The 24,480-nt window shown below is 44.2% G+C and overlaps 1 protein-coding gene across 1 annotated transcript; it reads right to left on the bottom strand.

Moving 5' to 3' along the window:
* Positions 1-12,703: 12,703 nt before the first annotated feature.
* Positions 12,704-16,789, bottom strand: LOC311143052 (ceramide-1-phosphate transfer protein-like). The gene is made up of 4 exons (XM_084178857.1): positions 16,215-16,789; positions 14,992-15,050; positions 14,644-14,822; positions 12,704-14,444 (listed from the first exon to the last, which is right to left on the bottom strand). Exons 1-4 carry the CDS (start codon positions 16,282-16,284, stop codon positions 13,817-13,819), a joined length of 936 nt encoding a protein of 311 aa, XP_084034983.1. The 5' UTR covers positions 16,285-16,789; the 3' UTR covers positions 12,704-13,816.
* Between the last annotated feature and the right edge of the window lie 7,691 nt (positions 16,790-24,480).

Here is a 24,480-nt window from a genome sequence, read left to right as displayed (position 1 = left end):
GGTGAGAGACATTATAGTTCAGATGATAAGAATGTCATTAAGCGTATGCTGACCAACGATAGCAAGTATTTGTTTTATTAATTAGGGCATAATCAGAGAGAACAGTTAAATACATTGAATAGCGAACTGAAATGGGTTAGCGGGGAAATACAAGATAGATGGACCATTTTGAAACGATAATTTATTTTGGTTAGGATGAAAGTATGCATTGGCTGTTGTGCTGGGGAATGGCGCCAGCCTGTAGTGGGTTATGGATTTATTACATAAACTTATATTTTGGACTGGGGTGATAAAATAGGCTACAATTATAGCATAATCAGAAAAAAGACACAATTTAATGTGAATTAGTTATTACAATTGTTGTTGATAGTTGTTACGGTTATTGTCATTGATCCAGTAATGATATAAGGATAGTAGAGGAAGGCAGGGGATTTAATCTCATTTAGGGAAGTTATATTAGAAAGAAAATACCATTAAATGAGGGAACATTTGATGTAACTGTGATTGTATTGGCTAAAAACTCAAATATGACATATACAGGGAGGACAGGAACAATGGAAGGGAAGACAGGTTTTCCTAGGGAGTTGAATAAATAATTGATAAATGGATCATTTGAGATGAGATCACATGTAGCAGAGTTAGGGTAATCAATTAAATAATCATAGTATACTCGAGGAATTTTGAGTTGTTTAATGGATTAGTTAGGAGGAATTAGAATGATACAAACAATTATTGATGGGTTAAGACTGGGAATATCTATCATGTTTTGTGTGTACTACCATCTTTAGAATATAACTAGGAGAAAGAGATTAGCTCATCTCAGTTAGGCAGAATTTAGGTCATAAAAATGAGCTATCAAATTGAGTGAGGCCTGGCTATTTGTGATTGTTGTTTTTTCAAATTGGGTTAAAATGGGTTCACAGAGCCAGAGGCTGTACAGAGAAAGGTGGAGCCCCCATGTTGTCCTAGTGAAAGAACATTCAGAGGAATGTTTATCACTAGGTAAATATATAAAACAAGGGAAAAACATTACTGACTGGCAGAATACACCAAATGGGGATCAGTATGGCCACTCCACTGGGAGATATAGAATAAAGTAGAATGGGAGAGCAAAAACCCAGCCCAGTGTCCATCTGGAGATAAGTTTTAACGGATGACAGGAAGAGATTTTCTTAACTCAGGAACAGGAGGCTGAGTTAGCAGCAATTCCGTTCAAATTATGGTCACAAGGACAACAGATGTAGGACTAATAAAGGGGGTAGCTCCAGTACAAGTGATTCCTCAATCCGATAATAGACCATACCAAAAGCAATATACTATGAAACCAGAAGCAATAAAAGGGATAACACCTACATTTGAGCATTTACTTAAGGGAGGGGTGATAATTCCTGGAGATGTGGTACAATGCAACTCTCCATTATTTCCTGTTAGAAAGGAGGCACCTAGCGCCGACTGGAGGATGGTCATGGACTTACAGTTAGTTTCAGAAAGTCTTACAATCTAAGCCCAGGCTATAACTAAACATTTGGGAAAGTTTGAACATAGGGAAGGATGCAAATGTTAGTTTATATAGATGATATTATATTGGCTAATCCCACTCAGGAGGGATGTAAGAGGGATACAATCCAATTGTTAACCTTCCTGGAAGAACAGGGACACAAAGTGAGCAGAAAGAAACTTAAACTTTGGTAGATCGAGGTCATTTACCTAGGACACACTATAACACAGGAGGGGAGAATGTTAAACTCATCCAGCAAAACTGCTATATTTGGAGCGCCAAAACCGTTAAAACAAAAAACAAATGATGAGCTTATTGGTAATGATAAAGTGCTGTAAAGTTTGCGTACTCCATTATGTACTGCATACGGGTAAATTAAGTGATCTTATCTATGGGAAGGCAATGGTAGCCCATGGTAAAGTAATTTGGAACTCTGAGGAGACATACATACATCAGGGATGTTATCCAAATGGTAGAGAGTAACGAGGGATATGACATTGGTAGTGATTTAAAGATGATGAGGTTTTTTGGTGGGCTATTAGATATAACTGGGTTAATCATGAACATAGATATTTTATTCTTTGTTGCTAGACAGAAGACTTAGGTGACTTAAGAAATAGACTTGTCATGTCCAACAATTAGTCTTCAGGTCAAGCCCGGGAGAGCCTGGGTAGAACAGAGTTTGAACTAAACATAAGTGTTTTTATAAGATAAGAGATTGATTGATTGGATTACTAATTGATTCTGAACTGGATGAAAGTTGAATTTAGCTTCCATAAAAGACAAAGGAAGTGGGAGGAGCAATAAAGGAGCAAAAGATAATCTAAAAAATGAAAGGCATGGCAATAGGATGATAAATTACATAAGAAATGGTTTAGAAAGGTGGTAATATTGACACATGGGCAAATCATGTGTCAAAAAGGGGGAATGATAGGATTAAATAATAGTGATAGGATTAAATAATAATGATAGGATTAAATAATAATGATAGGATTAAATAAAAATGATAGGATTAAATAAAAACAAAAAACAACAATAGAAATTGAGAGCTCAACATGTATGTGTGAAGATAGTTTATTAACCACACCCGTATGTCAGAGGTTTTGTGCCCCACAGGTGAACTAAAGGAGAAGGTGACCCACTCTATCACACCAGGAGACTGGGTGTGGATCCAGTCCCTAAAAAGAAGAAAAACTGGAAGCAGGCCTGTTGGGAAGGGCCCTATCAAGTCCTATTAGATCAATCTGGGTGCATGTCACACACTGCAAAAAGGTAAACCCAGTTACACCTGATGAACAAACACAGAGTTAGGAGAAAGATCCGATCACCACTATGGTTCGGGGGTTGCCTCCTTAACGAAGATTCCCTTACCCTGTCTGATCATCCCTGTGTGAGTTTGGTAGAAGGTAAAGTAATGGGTTGGCGTCTGACATGTTCTCAGGGCAAGGGTGGGGATTCACAGGTCTCCTGACGGTAGGTAGCTGTCTGATTGTGGGGGCCATATTCCTAACACACTCAAACCCTTCTGATCAGCCAAAAGTAGTAGTTAACCTAAAACAAGTTGATAAAATGATACCTGAGCATAGTCTATGAAGGCATAGGAGACAGCTAGACGTAGGGAAAGGGGAAGATTAGGGACTTTAGGGGAGGACATCACTATATGTGTGTCGCCGTGTACATCCTGGGACTATGTAGTTGCTCATATCGAGAGCGTGGGGGATATGTAAATCTCCATATACAGTTTGGGGACAGGTGTAGTGTTGTGAGGGTAGGGAATTACCAGAAATGGCAGTGCGACCCATAGAAGGGTAGGTACTGTCTGAATGTCTGAAGTACGCAAAAACAGGTTTATCCCCATGCAAACCACCTGGGAATGTGGTGAAAGAGTCTTGTAGTAACTTGAACTATCAGTATCCCCGATAACAAAGTCATTCCGACCTAGGTTGCCTACGTTTGAAGTCTCAGGGGATTCTAATTGTTTTTCTAGGACTAGTAAGATAGGATACAGAGTAGGGCATCTTAGCTCTGCTCCTACACAGAGAATATCACAACTGAAAGAGAACATGACTAATCTCTCCTATTTGTTGCAGACAGAGGATTGTAGGACCCAAAACCAGGCCTGTGCTGACATCTGATGGTTGTGTGGTGATAACTGATTGTGAACTCAACTACATATGTAAACAATCAAACGTGTCAGAGACTGGTGAGTTGTCAAATAGAAAGTAGGACCTCCTCCTAGGATCCTTTGATGAAAGGATCCTGTGATGGGATAGGAGTACCTCGAGAGGTTCCAGAACAATTCAAAGCTAGGAATCAGACCGCAGTTGAGTTTGAATCAAGTATTTTTTGTTGGTCAACAATTAATAAAAACTTAGATTGGATAAATTATATTTACTATAACCAGCAAAGATTTATAAACCACACTTGTGATGCAATAAAGGGATTAGATGAGCAGACAGCGGCAACTATCTTAATGACAAAGCAGAATAGAATAGCGTTAGATATGCTTTTGGCTGAGAGGGGCGGAGTTTGTGTTCTGTTTGGATCTATGTGCTGTATTTTCATCCTCAAACAATATAGCACCGGACGGGTCAGTGACAAAAGAGCTTCAGGGGAGTAACTACACTGACGAACAAACTGGCTGAGAACTCTGATATTGATAGCTCCATAAACGGTTGGTTTGATAACATATTTGGTAAATGGAAAACTATTGTTGTAACTATTCTGGGTGAAGTTATAGCTTCTATGGGTATACTTGTTCTTTGTGGATGTTGTCTTATTTCCTGTGTCTGAGGTTTGGTGAGAAAGGAGATGGAGAAGGTGATTTCCCACAGATGGTGAGATAAGGCCCAATCCTGGACTCCAACCTAGGAATGGAGGATATGACCTACCAGGCTTGGTGGAGTGACACTAGAGGGTGTCTAAAGGGGGCCAAAATATACTTCTCTGTTTGTGTTTTATGTTTTAATAGTCTTATGTTTTGTGTTTTATTAATCCTGTGTTTTATGGTTTGAAGTTCCTTGGTGACTGGTAACAATTTGCAAGTGGGGTGTAGATGAACTGAGGGTTTGCATTTTTAGTAACATTATGGCCTATTAATAAAAGTGTGATTTTTTGTTTGTTTTGTATTATAATGAATGAAGATCTGTGTTTTCTTATTTTTGAATCACACCTTATGTGGTGTGAAAAGGGGGACTATTAGGGATTTATTATTCTTCTAAACTGATAGGATGACTAACTTAGAAAGAATGCATTCTTGACTGGGCTAATGTAGGCTGTGACACCTGGCAAGGCTGTGATTGATGTGAAGAGAAGATAAGGATTGTGTCTTCAAATGCTAGACTATAATAGTTCATTGTGATTTATGAGTCTTCCTTTGACATGGGAATGATGTCTAAGGGAGCTGGCTCTGCTCACTATGACAGGTTGTTATGATAATCTTGTGTCTGGCTGGAGTGTGTAACAAAGGGCGCCGAAGAGATGAGACCAACCCCCTGCATCAACGTATTGGCTGAGATAGTTTAAACTGCTCAAGTCTTTACTCTAATTGGCCAGCAGAGAAGTGGGAAACTTCCTCTGTCAGAGTATTTGGGTATTGTTTCTAGAGCAATGAGTTAGTTCTCTGGAATGTCCTGCGAGGCATATCAGAGAGCCCGTATATACGAAACATCATATTTACCATTGAAGGTTTTTGCATTAATTAAAATAACTAGTATACCTTAGAAGTCGTGTTGACCTCTTTTGTTCCTGATACCAGATTTGAATTGACGCGACATTGACAGTAGTTTAAGATGTTTTTACTCCAACCTCGCGAAAGTGACAAACTGACACATTTTAATTTCGGTCAAAAACTACTTTATATCGAAGGAGTGCCTTTTATTAAAAAAAAATATTTAACTAGGCAAGTCAGTTAAGAACAAATTCTTATTTCCAATAACGGCCTACCAAAAGGCAAAAGGCCTCCTGCGGGGACGGGGGCTGGTTTAAAAACAAAAAATAGGACAAAACACACATCACGACAAGAGAGACACTTCAACACTACATAAAGAGAGACCTAAGACAACATAGCATGGCAGCAACACATGACAACACAGCATGTTAGCAACACCACATGACAACAACATGGTAGCAACACAACATGGCAGCAGCACAACATGGTACAAACATTATTGGGCACAGACAACAGCACAAAGGCAAGAATGTAGAGACAACAATACATCACACGAAGCAGCCACAACTGTCAGTACGAGTGTCCATGATTGAGTCTTTGAATGAAGAGATGGAGATAAAACTGTCCAGTTTGAGTGTTTTTTGCAGCGCGTTCCAGTCGCTAGCTGCAGCGAACTGAAAAGAGGAGCGACCCAGGGATGTGTGTGCTTTGGGGACCTTTAACAGAATGTGACTGGCAGAACGGGTGTTGTATGTGGAGGATGAGGGCTGCAGTAGGTATCTCAGGTAGTGGGGAGTGAGGCCTAAGAGGGTTTAATAAATAAGCATCAACCAGTGGGTCTTGCGACAGGTATACAGAGATGACAGTGTACAGAGGAGTATCAGAGTGCAGTGATGTGTCCTATAAGGAGCATTGGTGGCAAATCTGATGGCCGAATGGTAAAGAACATCTAGCCGCTCGAGAGCACCCTTACCTGCTGGTCTATAAATTACGTCTCCGTAATCTAGCACGGGTAGGATGGTCATCTGTTACAAGAGGGGGTCGCAGTTCCGGAGCGACCCACTAGGTGTCATCCTCCGACAACCTTAGGCACCTCCTCACTCACAGTCTGGACTAATCATTATCTTATTGGTGTCACCTGTGTCTACCTGTTCACCTGTGTATTTATGCCCTCACTTCCCTGTGTTCCCTTGCTCAGTTTTCTCTGCTAGTTTCTCTATGTCCAGCAGTACTATGCATTGTCTGATCAGAGACCTATAAACAGGTACTTGAGAAGTGTTCTCCCTGTTTCGTTATTTGTCTCAGTCTTAGGTAGTATTTCGTATTTTGTCTGTCAGCTGGTTTTTGAAGACTTATTTGCTCCGACTTTCTTTTATCGTGAGAAGTCCGTTATTTTGTATTCTGGCATCGGGACCACCAGTAAAGATCCTTGTTTCACCATCTCTGCCTACTGCCTACTGTGTATCCTGCACCGCACCGGGGTCACACCTCATACCAACCCTTACAGTCATCTGAATCAGGGTTAGTTTGGCAGCTGGGGTGAAAGAGTAGCGATTACGATAGAGGAAACCAAGTCTAGATTTAACCTTAGCCTGTAGCTTTGATATGTGCTGAGAGAAGGACAATGTACCGTCTAGCCATACTCCCAAGTACTTGTATGAGGTGATTACCTCAAGCTCTAAACCCTCAGAGGTAGTAATCACACCGGTGGGGAGAGGGGCATTATTCTTACCAAACCACATTACCTTTGTTTTAGAGGTGTTCAGAACAAGGTTAAGGGCAGAGAAAGCTTGTTGGACACTAAGAAAGCTTTGTTGTAGAGCGTTTAACACAAAATCCGGGGAGGGGCCAGCTGAGTATAAGACTGTATCATCTGCATATAAATGGATGAGAGAGCTTCCTACTGGCTGAGCTATGTTGTTGATGTAAATTGAGAAGAGCATGGGGCCTAGGATCGAGCCTTGGGATACTCCCTTGGTGACAGGCAGTGGCTGAGACAGCAGATGTTCTGACTTTATACACTGCACTCTTTGAGAGAGGTAGTTAGCAAACCAGGCCAAATACTCCTTAGCCGGCCCACAAGAATGGAATGGTCTACCCTATTAAAAGCTTTGGCCAAGTCAATAAAAATTGCAGCACAACATTGCTTAGAATCAAGGGCAATGGTGACATCATTTAGAACCTTTAAGGTTGCAGTGACACATCCATAACCTGAGCGGAAACCAGATTGCATACCAGAGAGAATACTATAGACATCAAGAAAGCTAGTCAGTTGATTATTGACAAGTTTTTCCAACACTTTTGATAAACAGGGCAAAGTAGAAATTGGCCTATAACAGTTAGGATCAGCTTGATCTCCCCTTTAAATAACATACACACTGTGGCCACCTTCCAAGCAATGGGAACCTCCCCAGAGAGGAGAGACAGGTTAAAAAGGTCAGAGATAGACTTGACGATGATAGGGGCTGCAACCTTAAAGAAGAAAGGACCTAAACCATCTGACCCAGATGTTTTTTTGGGGTCAAGTTTAAGGAACTCCTTTAGCACCTCAGACTCCGTGACTACCTGCAGGGAGAAACTTTGTAGCGGGGCAGGGGAAAAAATAGGGAGGAGCATTGGGGCTAGTCGCATTAGAAGGGGTGGAAGATGAGGACATGTTGGACGGGCAAGGAGGCATGGCTGAGAATAGGAGTCCTGACTTAATGAAGTGGTGATTAAAGAGCTCAGCCATGTGCTCTTTGTCAGTAACAACCACATCATCAACATTAAGGGACATGGGCAGCTGTGAAGAGGAGGGTTTATTCTCCAGGTCTTTAACCATTTCCAGAACTTATTGGGGTTAGACCCACACAGAGAGAACTGCTCCTTAAAGTAACTAACTTTGGCCTTCCGGATAGCCTGAGTGCAGTTATATCTAATTTGCCTGAACGAGAGCCAGTCAGCCTGAGTAAGCTTGTGCCAATCCTTAGGCCAAATGGAATTCTTGAGGTGGAGTAACTCTGCCAGATCACGGTTGAACAAGGGGCTGAACCTGTTTTTAATTCTAATTTTCTTTATGGGGGTGTGTTTGTTAACAATACCACTGAAAATATCAAAAAAGAAGGTCCAAGCGTCTTCGACAGAGGGGATCAAGCTGATTCTATACCAATTTACAGAGGACAGGTCATGAAGGAAGGCTTGCTCATGAAAGTTTTTTAGCATGACAAATCAGGAAAGGTCATTTCACTGAGCAGCCATTACGAACACAGGCTGTAAAACAGTGATCACTAAGGTCATTACAGAAAACACCAGACTGATACCTATCAGGATTATTTGTGAGGATAACATCAAGGAGAGTAGCCTTTTCTGGGTGTTTGGAGTCATACCTTGTGGGATTATAATAATCTGAGAAAGATCTAGGGAGTCCCATTGCTTTAGGACTTGGTCAGGGGGTTTAAGCATGTCCCAGTTTAGGTCACCTAGCAGGACAAATTCAGACTTAGTGTAAGGGGCCAGGAGAGTACTTAGGGCAGGTTGGGTACAGGCCGGTGCTGATGGTGGACGATAACACCCAGCAACAGTCAACAGTTTAATGCTTAAAACCAGCAAATCAAATTGTTTGGGGATAGACTTGGTGGAGACAACCGAGCACTGAAGGTGTTCCTTGGTAAAGATTGCCACTCCACCACCTTTGGAAGATCTGTCTTGCCGAAAAAGGTTATAACCAGAAAGGTTAACATCAGTGTTCAAAACACTCTTTCTTAACCACGTCTCAGTAATGACCAACACATCTGGATTGGAGCTGTGAACCCACACTTTCAATTGATCAATTTTAGGTAATAAGCTTCTAGTGTTAATGTGCAAAAAACCCAGGCTTTTATGAGAGCAGAAATCAATGAAACAGACATCAGAGCACAAGTCAGAATTGGGGCTAGCAACAGTAGATGGGCCAGGGTGTACATTCACATTTCTAGATATCATCAGCATTTGAATGTGCATCAGATGGCAACAAGATCATATTGTACAGCAATTTCATCAGGTAACATGAATACAAAGCCGGCGAGAGGTGGTTAGAATTGGATGGGAGGCCAAGAGTCTGTGTAACCAATAGAGAGTCAGGAGTGTGGGAACAAACATAGTCTGTCCCACAGTTGGGTAAACAAGCAAGTTCATAGTCAACAAAGCACGCAGGAGTCATGAGGCAAATAGCACAAGAAAAAATATATAACGACTTGGGGCTAGCCATTGTAAGTTCAAAGAGTCACTCGCCCCAACAAGATAACTTGAGAGAGTACCTCTCTATGAGTCCAGTAGGCTATAAAAGTATGAGATAAAAAGAATAGGAGGCCTATACTATTTAATTAAAGCGTTTCTGAGTAAGCTCACATAATAAGCTTCACAAGTTAATTAGCCTACCTAAAATTCCGATCAGTCCAGAGTCTGCGGTGTGTTTGTAAGTGCATGTGTGCTGGAGGCGAGCAAAAGCTCGGGAGAGAGGGGGGAGTGTGGCGGGGGTACCTGTACCAGACAGGGGGAAACAGGCCAGGGCAGACAGTGAACTGATCGGCAGGTGGAATCTAAGCAGCAGTGCAGCAGGCAACGGGAGTAGGTGTCACAACCGCTTGGGAGAAGCTTTTTTCGGGAGGCAGATTCCTTGTAGGAAATCCCAGCTAGCTAGCTAACGCAGCTAGCAAGTCTCTGTCCACCGTTTTTTTTCTACGTGCAAAAGGAGGTCGTTAGCTAGCTATATCTCTTCACTTTCGGCAAATGGTCCTTTACGACGTCCAAACAAAGTTGTCCTGTGACTGTTGTATTTTGGAGATTGCGAGGAGGATATCTTCTGATGTGATCAAAGCAACAATATTGTTTCTTATTGAGGTATTTTTTTTAATATATATATATATATTTTTTTTTTTTTTGTCATTTAGCAGACGCTCTTATCCATAGCGACTTACCGGAGCAATTAGGGTTAAGTGCCTTGCTCAAGGGCACATCGACAGATTTTTCACCTAGTCAGCTCGGGGATTAGCCATGAAGTGCTTTGAAAGGCTGGTCATGGCTCACATCCACAGCATTATCCCAGAAACCCTAGACCCACTCAATTTGCATACCGCCCCAACAGATCCACAGATGATGCAATCTATATTGCACTCCACACTGCCCTTTCCCACCTGGACAAGAGGAACACCTACGTGAGAATGCTATTCATTGACTACAGCTCAGCATTCAACACCATAGTGCCCTCTAAGCTCATCACTAAGCTAAGGATCCTGGGACTAAACACCTCCCTCTGCAACTGGATCCTGGACTTCCCGACGGGCCGCCCCCAGGTGGTAAGGGTAGGTAACAACACATCTGCCACACTGATCCTCAACACGGGGGCCCCTCAGGGGTGCGTGCTCAGTCCCCTCCTGTACTCTCTGTTCACCCATGACTGCATGGCCAGGCACGACTCCAACACCATCATTAAGTTTGCCGACGACACAACAGTGGTAGGCCTGATCACCGACAACGATGAGACAGCCTATAGGGAGGAGGTCAGAGACCTGGCCGTGTGGTGCCAGGACAACAACCTCTCCCTCAACGTGACCAAGACAAAGGAGATGATTGTGGACTACAGGAAAAAAAAGAGGACTGAGCACGCCCCCATTCTCATCGACGGGGCTGTAGTGGAAGAGGTTGAGAGCTTCAAGTTCCTTGGTGTCCACATCACCAACGAACTATCATGGTCCAAACACACCAAGACAGTCGTGAAGAGGGCACGACAAAGCCTATTCCCCCTCAGGAGACTGAAAAGATTTGGCATGGGTCCTCAGATCCTCAAAAAATTCTACAGCTGCACCATCGAGAGCATCCTGACTGGTTGCATCACCGCCTGGTATGGCAACTGCTTGGCCTCCGACCGCAAGGCACTACAGAGGGTAGTGCGTACGGCCCAGTACATCACTGGGGCCAAGCTTCCTGCCATCCAGGACCTCTATACCAGGCGGTGTCAGAGGAAGGCCCTCAAAATTGTCAGACTCCAGCCACCCTAGTCATAGACTGTTCTCTCTGCTACCGCACGGCAAGCGGTACCGGAGTGCCAAGTCTAGGTCCAAAAGACTTCTCAACAGCTTCTACCCCCAAGCCATAAGACTCCTGAACAGCTAATCATGGCTACACGGACTATTTGCACTGCCCCCCCCACCCCATCCTTTTACGCTGCTGCTACTCTGTTAATTATTTATGCATAGTCACTTTAACTCTACCCACATGTACATATTACTTCAACTACCTCAACTAGCCGGTGCCCCCGCAGATTGACTCTGCACCGGTACCCCCCTGTATATATAGCCTCCCTACTGTTATTATATTTTACTTCTGCTCTTTTTTTTCTCAACACTTTTTTTGTTGTTGTTTTATTTTTTTTAGCACTGTTGGTTAAGGGCTGTAAGTAAGCATTTCACTGTAATGTCTGCACCTGTTGTATTCGGCGCATGTGGCCAATAAAATTTTATTTTATTTTATTTTATTTGATTAGAACCAGCGACCTTTCGGTTACTGGCACAACGCTCTTAACCACTAAGCTACCTGCCACAGTTCGGTGTGAGACGACTGTTAGATCCGATGACGTGTTTCTATGCATGAGCTTAGCTAGCCAACGTCGTCGCCATGACATCTTTGCTGCAATCATTGAAGTAATTTATGGTGATGTCAAAATGAGGGGTGTTATACAAAACAAAGTCATCAGCAATTGGATCATCTCTAACCAATCAGAGTATCAAAGCCAATGACTAATTTTCAAAACGTCGCTTTACCAACGTGTGTCCTGGCTCTGGTCCAACCCATTGGTTTGTGGGACCAATCAGACGGTCTAGAACAGGGATGGGAAGTGGTGGTCGCATGCGGCCCGCAGACCCCCTTTTGTAGGCCCGTGACTCAATTTCCAACTAAATAAAATCAGCAGTTTTTCTCTCAATGCATTCAATTAGCCCATGTAAGCTAACATATTTTAGGTTGGTAAGTTAGTCTAGCCAGCTATCTAAACTTGTAGTAATCATGGTCTAATTACCGACAGTGGGGCCCCACTTGATTTTGTTAGTAACTCTCACTCAGCTATCATATAAAAAATTAACATTTCTCTACACTCTATTGCAAAATGTGTAGAATTGCAGGGAATTTGCTTTAAAACAGAAATGTATTTCTGTCCATGGCAAAATGAGTAGAATTGCAGGAAATTAACTCTAAACTAAATCTCTCTCCGCTAGATATTTTGCTCACACCCCCCAAGAACATTTTACTTATGGCCCCCAAAAGACTAGGGCCGGCTCTGACTGCATGTGTAGGTATGGATGTGGGTATGCAGACCCGTGAGCCACTGCGGCCCCCTTGATGAGTTCAGATTTTTTGTGGCCCCCACCCTCATCAAAGTTATCCATCCCTGGTCTAGAACGTATTTCCATTCTCGAAATCGTACGGGAGGTACTCAGATCCAGACTCATTGCAGAGAAGAAACTAATGTCTGTGGGAGTGGCGTACAGTTTGGCCGGAGCAAGGAGTTTGGGTAGCCAGGCCAGTAACATGTATCATGTGGGATTGCTTCATTTGTTTAAGTTACAGATTCATTAAAAAAATTTCAACACATCAAAAAGATTCCTTCTACAGTGTCAATTTTGTAGTAATGCATACGTACTTAAACCATGACAACAACAGTAGCTAAGATCATAGTGAATCACTGCATTGTAAATGTGGTTTGGATTACCCTGAATAAAGTCCATCTGATGTGTCCAGCAGCCATAGAAGATCTTCACAAATTATCCCAGATAAAATCATTACATAATCACGATGTGGGGCATGGACAAAGTCCTTTGTCTTGCGATTGGCCTCTGATTCAATGATGGCAATGCCGAATTACGCATCAACATACAACAACACAACAATCACTGACTTATGGAATTACATTGGCAGTATCTTCAGAATTTACAACAATACGTAATAAGTTAGACTTGTTTTTCAACCAGTCTATGGTCTTCCAACACCATAAAAAGTCCAGTATGTGATCTCACACAAACAAACAGTGACATGACAATGACTTATTAATTGTAAAATGAAGACATTTTGCTTCAGTTGACTGTTTTCACCAGCACTTTGGTCATATGGCCCCTAATACAAATTGGCCCTTTTGTTAAACTCTGTTGAGAGCACTCACTCATGATTTCTTGAGCAGCTCATTGTTCTTGCATGCATGTGAACTTTAGCCTGATAAAAGATAGTACAGCATTTGGAACAAGGCACCAGGCGATAGACTGTAAGACCTAATTCATGCTATTATGCTAACCCGAACAGTAACAATTCCCCTGTAGCTCAGTTGGTAGAGCATGGCGCTTGCAACGCCAGGGTTGTGTGTTCGTTTCCCACGGGGGGCCAGTATGAAAATGTATGCACTCACTAACTGTAAGTCGCTCTGGATAAGAGCGTCTGCTAAATGACTCAAATGTAATGTGCTGGTTTTGCTATTTTATTTTCACATTGTCCTTTCCAGCATGATTCCAACCGTGGTGGATGCGTAACCTGGCCAGCGTAGTACAGCTCAGCTCAGCTTGTTCGGCACAGTAGTGTGAAAACAGTATTACTGTAATGTCCAGATGTGGCTGGTCCCTCAGAAATATAACCCCCCCCCCGCTCCTTTCCTACGGCAGGTCCAGCATGCCATGCTCCTCCAGGACCCCCTGAGTTCTGTCATACACCTCTCCGATGGCCCGGACCACCCTGTTCAGCACCACGCTGGCCTCTTCCTGGTTCGTCACACACACCAGCCTGTAGAAGAAGCCCCGCTCAGGCATGGCGATGAAGGCTATCTCCGCTGCCCTGCGTACGAACCAGGAGTGGTGGTGGGCCAGGGTGTGCTGATAGGCCTCACGGCAGAGATCCGAGGGGCTCCGCAGCCGGCCGCCCACAGGCCCCTCCCCCAGCTTCTCCAGGAAGACCTGCAGCCACAACAGAGCCCGGTGCAGCCGGAGCAGAGTACGACACCCAGAGTTTGTTGTCTGCTGGAAGTCCACCAGGCCCCGGCTCAACTCAGTGTGGATCATAGAGCGCAAAGACAGGTAGGCACTGCCTGGCGCTGCCACTGAGGCCTCCATCCCCTCCTGTCCACCACCATGCGCTCTGGTCCCAGACACCAACCCCAATGCTAGGCCCACTTCTCCCTCGTCGCTGCTAGCTGCCTCCCGCAGGGCCAGGTCACGGATGATGGAAGTTTTGGTTTCAATCTCCTGAGATATGAGTCCAACCATCGGACCAAGAGCCTCCAGGAACCTGTCACAGATGGAGGAGCAGGAGGAGGAGAGAAACAATCAGCAACCACACAGAGCCCAAATAATCCACCACTCTGTTTTGAGTTCATTCACCCTGGTTCATCCAAGCAGATGTGAATGTCCCTTTTATTCAGCCAGTGAGTGTACTGACTGGCTGAAGTCTGGTCTCTGTGTCTGTGTGTCCTGCCTGATGGGCTTACTTGATGAGCTCGTCCCAGCTGGCCAGATAAGGCTGCAGCAGCACGTCATTGGTGGGTGCCGGCGTGGCCAGCAGGTGAGACAGCAGCTCCGACACCTGGAACTTCTGACCGGGACACACCCCCAGTATGGCCCCATCCTCATCACTATCAGCCTCACTGCCATTGGACAGATGTTGAGGCTGGGCATGGGGAGGGGGGGAAGAGCAGTGGGAAAGGGAGAGGAGAGGTTAATATGAGTACATTTGGTGGTCCCTATTAAGTTCATTCCAATAAAATCCAGCTGTGCAAATAGGTTAAGAATAAGGTTGTAATTGTATTTTACCATAGTTCCATCTCTTGTTGACTTACCCTGTTTATCTGATTGTAACCTTTAAGACAAGTGTCCCAGTGGTAATCCAAACTTCCTTCTGTAAAGAGAAAGAAGACTGCTAAGATTAAGATACAATGTTTTCAAAGATCAGGGGGAAATGTGTTTACTCATCTCTATGTCAATAGAGTGGGAGGAGAGGTAGCTATGGTCTGCTAAAGAATGCAATCATAGAAACATTAGTAGCACTTTATTCTACAGTACTGTTTCCACTGGTATGTACTTGGTATTTATAACTAACTAGTACCAAATGGTGCCAACTTGTACATGTTTTGAATCCCAAAGAATCAAATGTAATGTACATGTATAGGTTATTACACGATAATGACCATTAATCATGTCATTTCTAAGTCAATACCTGGTATTTTTTTTTACTGTAAAATAAAGTGCAACCAAAACATGTAATCCTTCAGAATAGCGACAAAACCTCACTTGGCTCTGTTAGACAGACATCATTTATAATCATGAAGATAAAAGACTGTCTTTCTGAACATTCTACCAAGCTGTCACACACGGTCATGACCTCAGGGGCAAGGTGCACCCAATGGGAGTAATAAAGGCTTATTAGATCACTCATGCATTCCATCTCATATCATGAGACAGACATCTGTGATCATGGGAGATGCATGACAATAGGCCACCCTATTGATCTAAATAACATTGCTAAATACTTCTCACCCCATGGCATAATGTGTAGAATTGCTGTAAACCTGATTTAAAACTGCAACATTTTCTCTACTCCCCATGACAAAATGTGTAGTATTGCAGGAAATGTATAAAAAAAAAAAAAAAGTGTATCTCCGCAGTCAAGAGGGGGGCCCCTCAAATGTTAGGGGGGCCACGCAAATGTTCTGCTCGTGAGGTGGGGTGCCCCGCAACCAAATCTCGCTTAGGGCTCCCAAAAGGCTAGGGCCAGCCCTGGACAGCAGCCTAACCACCACAAGAGGAAAACAAAACTTCTATAGATTCCTAGGTCAGCAGACACCATGTGAAATTATTCTATATATCCCAAGCAACTGAGGCATGTGTAAATCAATAAAGCTACACTATATGGCTAACACATGGAATGTTTACTGTACAGGCCACATGCTCAGCCACTCACAGACAGTCACATGCTGCTAGCTCGAGTCACAGTCACACACATTCTCTAAAACACACACACAGCCTCCCCTCAGTGTTAGCTTGAGACAAATATGTTACTCACGGAGCCACATGGAACCAAGGAATAACAGTAGAACCACGATGGCCAAAGCCGCCTTGCCCTTTATCCCCATGCCGACTGCAGGGGATGTGAGTCAGCCTGGCCCTCTCTGTCCCCTCTCCCCCTTGATATGCTACTATGCCTGCCAGCTTCTATCTATCCATACCGTTGCCTCTGCCTCATGAGTGAGTTCTCTGGCCTTCTCTACTTGAACAAGCTCCCACTTAGTGTCTTTCTCTGTCTTTCTATTGACCCCTTTACCTCAGACCCCCCATCCGTCTTCCTAAGTCTGTCACCCTCCCCCTCAAACCACCAGACAAAAGTTGCTTTTGTCTCTGCTGTCGTGCCTCACTGCTTTAAGTGGCCACACCCATGACAATAGTTCTATCAGTCTTTAACTTTCTTATCTTTTCTGTTCCCATTTTCTCTCCTCTATTTCAAATTCAACCCTCTTGCTCCTGCTTTCTGCTCTGTCCTTCTTTGACTTTGTCTCCTGGCTCCCTCTCTTTTGTTTCTCTCCGTGTCAGTCTCCAATCTTGTTGCTCAATAGAAGGGTCCAGAGATTAGCTGAGTTCAGTCAGCCACTAGCTGATTAAGCAAGCGTGGTCTGTCCCACCGACCGACCAACCTGACCGACAGTAACCCCCTCTCTCTCTCCAAACTCATCATCTATTCCTACTCCACACCATTTTATATTAACAATACTTTTCTCTCATCACCCCCTTGTAAGAAAATACAACCCCACATCCAGGCTTGCCAAATTTCTAACAGCATACCAGTTAGCAACGAGCAATTGCAAGGCAGGCGGTCCTCCAAAATGATAACGGTGTTCCGTCAGGAGACTTGCTCAGCGGCCTTACTGGCGCAGTGCCAAATACTAAATGCAAATGAACCCATCAGAGATGAAAATCCACCCATCAGAGATGCGACTCAGGTCATAAGTGGCAAACTCTGCTCAACTGCTAGTGGTAGGACTTGATGGCCATCTGCTTTAGGAAGGCAAATCAGGTAGCCTAGCGGTTAGAGCATTGGGGCAGTAACCGGAAGGTCGTTGGATTGAATACCGGAGCCGACAATGTGAAAAATCAGTCGATGTGCCCTTGAGCAAGGCACTTAACCTTAATTTGCTCCATGGGCGCCGTACTACTATGGCTGACCCTGTAAAACAACATTTCACTGCACCTATCCGGTGTATGTGACAAAAAATATAATAGCAAGCGCCATGCTTATTTTGCATGCTGTGTAAGAGTGGAATGAACACTGTGTAAAAATGTTGTTTGTTGTTCCTGTCTTACTTATTTATCATCCGATGTGGACTGTATACTGTACATACTCTGACAATGCTATCATGCCCTCTATACTATTTAAATTCCACTATTGATCCAATGGAACGTCAACACAGTCCACACACTTAGAGTGCACTACGTAGTCCCATGGATGTCAAAATACTTGAACTGGACTCAAATGTTTTGGGTTTCCAAATCTATGAGCCAAGATCAATAAATTGCAGATAAAGGAAAGCCGCGGGTTCACTCAGATGTTCACTGTCATGGTGTTAACCATGTTAAAACCCACACACAATTGGAGGTTCCTGCCATAGACATCGTCATTGGATATTGTATTGGATATTAACAGGAAACCATCTGTCCTAAATAATATGGTGTAAACATTTTCAGTGAACCTGCAGTGGGTTTTCCTGCAATTTATTGAATTGCAGAGTTTGTCAATGAATAACTCTACAAAGTCTGCCCTGCCCTTTTATGTCAAAGGGAAGCGAAAATATATCAAATATATGGAAGAGCGCAATCTGGATCTTACAAAGAGAAGATTGTCTTTGCATCTGAAAGAAACATTTAGCTCGAAGCCTCTTATTCTGGAATCAGGTTTCGATGTCTTTATCCACCATTGTTACTAAAGAAAATATTCCCTTTTCACCAAGACTTCTGCTAAATGACGATTCTTCCACGGAACTTATGGTTCGCGAAAAATGAATATGGCTAGCCCGGACTTACAGCAGCTAAAAAGATGGTTGCATTACGTTGGCAAGAGCCTCACTCTCTGCCATGGCGTCAATGGGTGCTTTCATTTATGGACATTGCTAACATGGAACTTTCTGTGTCCCATATGAATGGTGCTAAAGAGACAAATGTTGAGCTATTATCTACTATTATTGAAAAAAATAAAAGAACTGGTATGATATCTTGATCAGTAAACAGGGAGCATGGTGGTGGCAGCATCATGCTGTGGGGATGTTTTTCAATCGGCAGGGAAACTGGTCAGAATTGAAGGAATGATGGATGGCGCTAAATACAGGGAAATTCTTGATCAGTAAACAGGGTCCTGTGTGGGTGGGGGGGGGGGGGGGGATGGGTGGGGGGGAGGGAATGGGTGGGTGTTTTTTTTTTTTGTCTTTAGTACTAACCGTTGTCGCTTGTCTGCTTTACCATAAAATAAATAGAAATGTAGCCACAAAAAGTTTAAACAGTAGCAGTATTTGAAAAAGTTACAAACACACATATAGCTCAGTTGGTAGAGCATGGCGCTTGCAATGCCAAAATAGTGGGTTAGATTCCCGGGACCATACATACATCAAATGTATGCATGTATGACTGTCAGTTGGTCTGGATAAAAGTGTCTGCTAAATGGCATATATACAGTATTATTACAGTAGAAAAGCTCTTTCACCACGCCTATGTGACTAACAGCATAAATGTTGCTTCCTAGGTTGGTGATTGGCTGTAGACCTACAGTATGCTGACGTCAGATATTACCCTGACAAAACCTGATGACACATCCTGTAGATAGTAGGCCACATCTGAGATGTATGGGTTGATAAACTACTGGGGAATGGGGGAAATAATGTAGGTGTTCCAATATCACAATTACTGATAAACTTTGGTTATTATCAGTGGCTGTCGTGCTGTTGGGGTGGAGGAGGGGCAGAGACATTGGACTGTGGACTACTCACATTCATGTGATCAGGAGGGGAGGGGTTCTGCATAATTGTGCTTTTGTTGGAGGAAGCACATCTCTGTTTCACGAATGTATTTTTAGAGGCACTATGCAGACGTCAGAATTCACACGGAACAAATTCTACAAGGAATACATTATTTCCTTGTTGTTTTTACATAGAGTTGTCTATCAACATTTTCTTTGCATCCAGGCAGCTGCATGATAAATGATTATCAGTATGCTTACATTTAATTTATTCCAAGGACATTTTAATTTACGTTGGTTAACATCGTTATGAAATATCAATGACAATTGTATATTGATACAGTTTTTTTGTCTTATTTCTTGTTTGTTTCACAATAAAAAATACTTTGCATCTTCAAAGTGGTAGGCATGTTGTGATACAAACCCCCCCAAAATCCATTCTAATTCCAGGTTGTAAGGCAACAAAATAGGAAAAACGATAAGGGGGCTGAATACTTTTGCAAGGCGCTGTATGATTGGATTCTTACCACTCCACTTAATTTTGCACACATAGGCCATACCAGTGCGCAAATAGACTGTAACCAGAAACCTGGCATTTCTAACACCAGACCAGGCCATGTTTTTCATTGAGGCCCCCATACCAGCCAATTTCGTTTTGGGTGAGGCCCCCACACCATCCCATTCTTTCATTGAGGCCCAAGTGTTGTGACTGTCTGTGAGAAATTATGCTAGGCTTAGCACAGGCAGATTAGCTGCTGCTGCAGAGGACAGTGCAGTCGAGGTAGGGAGAAAACAGAGAAAGACAGCCACTGACACAGATGTAACCTACTGCTACCAGTTAATATTTTGGCTGTATCATATGAAATAGTAGGCTAATTAACACTTTGTAGCGGTATTGTTAGAGAGCAGTAAAGATAACGATTTTTGTTCAGGCGCCAGGCCCGAACACACAATTGTCAATAATTCCGGCAGTACGAAAATTCCACCGCAGCACTGAACAAAGGGAGCGCAGTGCAAAAAATAAGAAACTTCAGTGTAAAGCAGTGAAGAGAGAGAGAAATAGAGAAAAAGAGGAGGCTTAGCTGTGGTAGGCACTCAAGGCTGGAAGTATCTTCGTCCCTCCGTCTGTCCCCGTTTGTAAATTAGACTCACAAAAAGCTTCACAACAATGTTGCTAATAGTGCATGGAGAACCAAGGAATGAACGGTCCCAACAGGTTCCAAACACGTAGTTGAGAGGTACACAGCGATCTGACTTAAAACTTTCCTACACTAATCGAAATCAAACAACACATTTTTTTTGTTGACATTTTAGTAATTTAGCAAATACTCTTATCCAGAGCGACTTACAATTAGTGAGTTCATAAATTTTTCATACTGGCCCCCCGTGTATACAGTGGGGAAAAAAAGTATTTAGTCAGCCACCAATTGTGCAAGTTCTCCCACTTAAAAAGATGAGAGAGGCCTGTAATTTTCATCATAGGTACACGTCAACTATGACAGACAAATTGAGGAGAAAAAGTCCAGAAAATCACATTGTAGAATTTTTAATGAATTTATTTGCAAATTATGGTGGAAAATAAGTATTTGGTCACCTACAAACAAGCAAGATTTCTGGCTCTCACAGACCTGTAACTTCTTCTTTAAGAGGCTCCTCTGTCCTCTACTCGTTACCTGTATTAATGGCACCTGTTTGAACTTGTTATTAGTATAAAAGACACCTGTCCACAACCTCAAACAGTCACACTCCAAACTCCACTATGGCCAAGACCAAAGAGCTGTCAAAGGACACCAGAAACAAAATTGTAGATCTGCACCAGGCTGGGAAGACTGAATCTGCAATAGGTAAGCAGCTTTGTTTGAAGAAATCAACTGTGGGAGCAATTATTAGGAAATGGAAGACATACAAGACCACTGATAATCTCCCTCGATCTGGGGCTCCACGCAAGATCTCACCCCGTGGGGTCCAAATGATCACAAGAACGGTGAGCAAAAATCCCAGAACCACACAGGGGGACCTAGTGAATGACCTGCAGAGAGCTGGGACCAAAGTAACAAAGCCTACCATCAGTAACACACTACGCCGCCAGGGACTCAAATCCTGCAGTGCCAGACGTGTCCCCCTGCTTAAGCCAGTACATGTCCAGGCCCGTCTGAAGTTTGCTAGAGTGCATTTGGATGATCCAGAAGAGGATTGGGAGAATGTCATATGATCAGATGAAACAAAAATAGAACTTTTTGGTAAAAACTCAACTCGTCGTGTTTGGAGGACAAAGAATGCTGAGTTGCATCCAAAGAACACCATACCTACTGTGAAGCATGGGGGTGGAAACATCATGCTTTGGGGCTGTTTTTCTGCAAAGGGACCAGGACGACTGATCCGTGTAAAGGAAAGAATGAATGGGGCCATGTATCGTGAGATTTTGAGTGAAAACCTCCTTCCATCAGCAAGGGCATTGAAGATGAAACGTGGCTGGGTCTTTCAGCATGACAATGATCCCAAACACACCGCCCGGGCAACGAAGGAGTGGCTTCGTAAGAAGCATTTCAAGGTCCTGGAGTGGCCTAGCCAGTCTCCAGATCTCAACCCCATAGAAAATCTTTGGAGGGAGTTGAAAGTCCGTGTTGCCCAGCGACAGCCCCAAAACATCACTGCTCTAGAGGAGATCTGCATGGAGGAATGGGCCAAAATACCAGCAACAGTGTGTGAAAACCTTGTGAAGACTTACAGAAAAAGTTTGACCTGTGTCATTGCCAACAAAGGGTATATAACAAAGTATTGAGAAACTTTTGTTATTGACCAAATACTTATTTTCCACCATAATTAGCAAATACATTCATTAAAAATCCTACAATGTGATTTTCTGGATTTTTTTTCCTCATTTTGTCTGTCATAGTTGACGTGTACCTATGATGAAAATTACAGGCCTCTCTCATCTTTTTAAGTGGGAGAACTTGCACAATTGGTGGCTGACTAAATACTTTTTCCCCCACTGTATAGGGGCGGACCCCAGCCGTGACACAGGTGTACTGTCACGATTCCCTCCGAAGCTGCCTCATCTCCTTGTTCGGGCAGGCTTAGGCGTTTGTCGTCACCAGCCTTCTAGCCAATGCCACTCCTCTTTTCATCATTCCATTTGTTTTGTCTTGTTTTTCCCACACACCTGGTACATATCCCCTCATCAGTCTCTGTATAATTATTCCCTCTGCTCCCCCAGGTCTTTATGTGTTATTGTTCCATGTGGAGGTGTCGCTAGCTCGTGTTGAGCATTATGTTACTTTTATTGCCAGGATATTCACCCGTTTTGTTTTCCCAGTACGCATTTAAGTCGCAGTGTATTTGGTTTACACATTGCTGCAGACTACTGTATTGGCTAATAAACCCTATTCTATGATTCACACCTCCTGCGCCTGGCTCCGTCCTACTCACCTTGTTACAGAATAACACATCCAAACAGCATGGAGTCAGCAGGAGCGGGAAATATGCCTGGAGTCATTGAGCGGGTCCGGGAGCATTCCACCATGTTAGCCAGCTTGGGTGAAGCAACGGATCGGGTTCTCCAGGCCATCTAGAGCCTGGAGAGGGGGGGTCCAACCCTGCGGAACCAGCTGAGCGATCGGATCCAGCCACCCACACACCAGCAACCAGGGGTATTCACCTGTCTCTACCGAGGGAATACGACGGGACAGCTTCCCGCTGCCAGGGTTTCCTCCTGCAGCTGGACCTCTACTTCAACACCATCAGCCCTGCTCCATCGGATCGGGAGAAGGTGTCCACCCTCGTCTCCTGCCTCTCGGGGAAAGCCCTGGAGTGGGCCAACGCGGTCTGGAGTGAAGGAGGAGACGCGTTGGACAGATACGGAGAGTTCGCTCGCCTCTTCTGTGCAGTCTTTGATCATCCCCCCAAAGGAAGAGAGGCGGGCGAGCGTCTGTTCCATCTAAGGCAGGGGATGAGGACCGCGCAAGACTTTGCCCTGGAGTTTAGAATCGTAGCGGCCGGGTCCGGGTGGAACGAGCAGTCCCTCATCGACCATTTCCGATGCAGCCTGCGTGAGGACGTCCGAAGGGAGCTAGCCTACCGGGATACAACTCTGACCTTCGACCAACTGGTGGACATGGCCATCCGGTTGGACAACCTGCTGGCTTTGAGAGGACGTCCTGGAAGGGGCCTGCCCATTTCACCCCCCCTCACGTTCCGATGGAGCTGGGTGGTGCAGCGTTCCGGGAGAATGGAGGACGACAGATCCAGTGTCACTCTTGTGGTAGAAGAGGACATTCTGCTGCACGATATCGTCAGAGTTCTTCTGGTTCTGGAGGCGGCAGGTAGGGCACTCTTGCGTCTCCCCAGGTAGCACAAACCCACACTCGTTCAGAGCCCTATGCTGTGCATTTAACCATCAACGTCAACTTCCCTGATTACACGGTAGTTCCCCAGTGTAAGGCGCTGGTAGATTCAGGCGCAGCTGGGAACTTTATGGACAGGTCTTTAGCTCTTAGTCTACGTATTACATTGGTTCCCCTGTCTATTCCATTGCCTGTCAAAGCACTTGACAATCGACCATTAGGGTCAGGTTTTGTTAAGGAGGTTACAGCACCAGTCACTATGATTACGCAGGAGACCCATAATGAGCAAATCATGTTTCATATTATTGAGTCCCTTGATTTCCCTGTTGTGTTGGGCCTTCCCTGGCTAGAACTACACGACCCCACCTTTTCATGGCCGCAGAGGGCTCTCACGGAGTGGTCGCGAGTGTCAGGGTAGGTGTCTAGCTGTTTCCGTTGGTGCGACCACGGTGGAAAGTCCAGACAATGCCTCAACCGTGAGCATTTCCCCTTTATACCTCAATTTGGCGCACGCCTTTTCCAAAATGCAGGCGACCAAATTACCACCCCATCGCTCGGGGGATTGCGCGATAAACCTCCGTTTAGACGCTGTGCCACCCAGGAGTCATGTATATCCCCTGTCGCAGGCTGAAACTGAGGCTATGGAAACATACGTCTCTGAGTCCCTGCATCAGGGGTTCATAAGTCCCTCCATTTCACCTGCCTCCTCAAGTTTCTTTTTCGTGAAGAAGAAAGACGGGGGTCTGCGCCCTTGCATTGATTACCGTGCACTTAATGAAATTACAATTCGCTATAGTTATCCTCTACCCCTCATTTCCTCTGTGATCGAATCAATGCATGGGGCGCGCTTCTTCACAAAATTAGATCTCAGGAATGCGTACAACCTGGTGCATGTTCGGGAAGGGGACGAATGGAAGACAGCATTTAGCCCCACCGCGGGGCATTTTGAATACCCGGTGATGCCGTACGGGTTGATGAATGCTCCATCA

Source organism: Coregonus lavaretus (genome assembly GCF_964263955.1).
Source record: "Coregonus lavaretus genome assembly, chromosome: 15".
In the NCBI taxonomy this organism is placed as follows: domain Eukaryota; kingdom Metazoa; phylum Chordata; class Actinopteri; order Salmoniformes; family Salmonidae; genus Coregonus; species Coregonus lavaretus.
Note: the sequence above shows the minus strand (reverse complement) of the source record. Positions and strands in the feature narration are given on the sequence as shown.